This window comes from Electrona antarctica (assembly GCF_951216825.1).
Source record: "Electrona antarctica genome assembly, chromosome: 10".
Taxonomy (NCBI): domain Eukaryota; kingdom Metazoa; phylum Chordata; class Actinopteri; order Myctophiformes; family Myctophidae; genus Electrona; species Electrona antarctica.
In genome coordinates, this window is record NC_136791.1 from 35,944,669 (window position 1) to 35,948,427 (window position 3,759).

A 3,759-nucleotide genomic window follows, 5' to 3' on the forward strand; every position below is an offset into this window, starting at 1 on the left:
GCTTCTTTTCACCTAACAGGGGGAGTTCCTTTATTGTTTTTCTTTATTATTGCATGCTTCAATAGCGAGGCGCACTGTGGCAGTATAAGAGAGCAGAGTATGATGTATGTGATGATGTCACTTCCATCAGAGGAGAGAGTTTTAGTACTCTGCATGTGCGGTGAATCAAGCATTGCTTTGTGTCTTTTCCAGAATAATCACAGAATTGAACCAATAAACTTGCCAAAGAACGGTCAGCCTAACATTAGCATTTCAACCGGACAGAGTACACCATACGAGGGTGGAAGGGTGGTCATGTCTGGGAATGAGCCTCTTGACAGGGAACACCCACACTACATGTCCTGTGATGAGGCTGGGGGGGAGGAGCCTCTGGAGACAGGGAGGATCCCAAGGTACAATTGCATCTATGAGAATGTTGAGGAAGACGAGGATGATGATGAGGACTCGCCACCAGAGCGGCAGATTGTTGTGGGCATCTGTGCCATGTCCAAGAAGTCCAATTCCAAGCCCATGAAAGAAATCATTGACCGTCTCCGTCTGTTCAAGTACATCACTGTCGTAACCCTTGAAGAGGATGTCATCCTCAACAAGCCTGTCAACAACTGGCCTCTCTGTGACTGCCTGATATCCTTCCACTCCAAAGGTTTTCCATTGGACAAAGCAGTGGCATATGCAAAACTCAGGAATCCGCTTGTCATCAATGACCTGGACCTCCAGTATCATATCCAAGATAGGAGAGAGGTGTACAGAATCCTGAAGGCAGAGGGGATCCAGCTAACTCGTTACGCTGTTCTTAACAGGGACCCAGCCAGACCACAGGAGTGTAACCTGGTGGAAGGAGAGGATCACGTTGAGGTGAACGGGGAGGTGTTCCAGAAGCCATTTGTAGAGAAGCCAGTGAACGCAGAAGACCACAATGTTTACATCTACTACCCAACCTCTGCCGGAGGGGGCAGTCAGAGGCTCTTCCGAAAGATTGGCAGCCGAAGCAGTGTTTACTCCACTGAGAGCAGCGTAAGGAAAACAGGATCATACATTTACGAGGAGTTCATGCCTACCGATGGTATTGATGTCAAGGTCTACACAGTGGGCCCTGACTATGCCCATGCAGAAGCAAGGAAGTCGCCAGCCCTTGATGGCAAGGTGGAGCGGGACAGCGAGGGCAAAGAGGTGCGGTATCCTGTCATTCTGAATGCGAGAGAGAAACTCATCGCTTGGAAAGTCTGTCGGGCATTCAAGCAAACTGTCTGTGGTTTTGACTTACTCCGTGCCAATGGTCAGTCGTACGTTTGTGACGTCAACGGTTTCAGCTTTGTCAAGAACTCCATGATGTACTACGATGACTGTGCAAAAATAGTGGGGAACATGATTATGAGAGAACTGGCTCCACAGTTCCAGATCCCCTGGTCCATACCTCTGGAGGCTGAGGACATTCCAATTGTCCCTACCACCTCTGGAACCATGATGGAATTGCGGTGTGTAATCGCTGTCATTCGACATGGAGACCGAACTCCCAAGCAGAAAATGAAGATGGAGGTTCGTCACCAAAGGTTTTTTGACCTCTTTGAGAAATGTGACGGATACAAAAGTGGAAAGCTGAAGTTGAAAAAGCCAAAGCAGTTACAAGAAGTGCTCGATATTGCTCGGCAACTCCTCGTAGAACTTGGACAGAACACGGATTCCGAAATAGAGGAGTCCAAAGCAAAGCTTGAACAACTGAAAACAGTACTTGAAATGTATGGACAATTTTCCGGCATCAATCGTAAAGTTCAGTTGACCTACCTTCCACATGGGTGCCCTAAAGCATCAAGTGAAGAAGATGTGAAGCCGAATGACCCGTCTCTGTTGCTCGCCCTGAAGTGGGGTGGTGAGCTTACCCCAGCAGGCAGAGAACAGGCTGAGGAGTTGGGGAGGGCATTCCGTGGCATGTACCCTGGAGGGCAAGGGCAATGTGGTCTTCTGCGATTGCATAGCACGTACCGGCACGACCTGAAGATCTACGCCTCTGATGAGGGCAGGGTGCAGATGACTGCTGCTGCCTTCGCCAAGGGTCTGCTGGCACTGGAAGGGGAGCTGACACCTATCCTGGTGCAGATGGTGAAGAGTGCCAACATGAATGGACTGCTGGACAATGACTCGGACAGCAATTGCCAGCAGAGGGTCAAAGAACGACTGCACGAGATTCTGCAGAAAGACAGGGACTTCACCACAGAGGACTACGAGAAGCTCGTTCCCACCAGTGGCACATCTCTGGTCAAGTCTATGCAGATGATCAAGAACCCAGTGAGGACGTGTGAAAAGGTGTACTCGCTCATCCAGAACCTTACTGTGCAGATCCGTCAGATGATGGAAGACCCCAAGTTCACTGACATCCAGCTATACCACAATGAGACCCTCGAGCTCATGTTACGGCGCTGGGCCAAACTTGAGAAAGATTTCAAGATTAAAAATGGACGCTACAACATCAGCAAGATTTCCGACATCTATGACTGCATTAAGTATGACGTACAACACAACAGCTCCCTCAAGCTGGACAACACCATGGAACTATACCGCCTCTCTAAGGCGCTGGCTGATATTGTTCTACCACAGGAATATGGTATCACTAAGGCTGAGAAGCTAGACATTGCCAAGGGCTACTGCATCCCCCTCATCCGCAAGATACGCTCAGACCTCCAGAGAACGCAAGACGACGACACTGTCAACAAACTGCATCCTGTATATTCCCGTGGTGTGACGTCACCCGAGCGCCATGTGAGAACCAGGTTATATTTCACCAGTGAGAGCCATGTACACTCCTTGCTTTCCATTCTGTGCTATGGAGCACTCTGTGATGACACCAAAGATGACCAATGGAAAAGGGCCATGGAATACCTCAAAGTTGTTAGCGAGCTCAACTACATGACGCAGATCGTAATCATGCTTTACGAAGACCCCAACAAGGACCCCACATCTGAGGAGAGGTTTCATGTGGAGCTGCACTTCAGTCCTGGGGCCAAGGGCTGTGAGGAGGACAAAAACCTGCCCTCTGGGTTTGGCTATAGGCCTGCATCTCGGGGGAACGAGGGCTCTAAGAAGAGTTCACAAAATAATAGTGATGAGGAGTCTACTAAGCGCGACAAGCCGGACCGGGCTCTTAGGATGTTCAAACGACTTGTGTCAAACCCAATCTACTATATAAACAGGAAGCTTACCCGCTCCAAGAAGATAGGCTCTGTGGACGTTCTGGCAGAGAACAGTGCCCATAAGCAGAGACCTACGAAACTCAAGCTTACTACTGGATTAGGTCCTCAATCAGCATCAGATCTGCCAGGTTTCGAGTTGTACTCAATGGTGACCCTGCACAACTCCCTCTCGCTGAAGCAAGTGGATGATTTCCTTGTGTCTATTGCCAAATCCCATGATTCCATCTCAAATCTCTTGCCGTCATCTGCGGCTGGGAAGAAAGCACCTCTCAACACGTATACTCCTGCTAAAGTCTTGCCTTGTCGTTTCACACAGGGAATGACGCTCCTTGAAATGGCTGGAAAGAAGAGCGGTGCAACTCCCAAAGCTCATACTCAGAGCTCCCTGGAGCACAATGAACTGTGTAAGCCCATCTTCCAGCTAATGGAGGATCTAAAAGATGCCCCTGGAACCCCAGCTCCCCACCAAACCAGTGTGAATAATAAACTGGTCATTTCCATCCCTGATATAGAACTGGTGACGGGAAGTCACCAAGCGCAACAGGAACCCATGTCTGAAGACACCATTAGTTGA

General features: G+C 49.3%; 1 protein-coding gene across 1 annotated transcript; it reads left to right on the forward strand.

The window, feature by feature from the left end:
* Positions 1-294: 294 nt before the first annotated feature.
* LOC306930819 (inositol hexakisphosphate and diphosphoinositol-pentakisphosphate kinase 2-like) lies at positions 295-3,759 on the forward strand (the record flags this gene model as incomplete). Its single annotated transcript, XM_079511914.1, has 1 exon — positions 295-3,759. One exon carries the CDS (start codon positions 295-297, stop codon positions 3,757-3,759), a length of 3,465 nt encoding a protein of 1,154 aa, XP_079368040.1.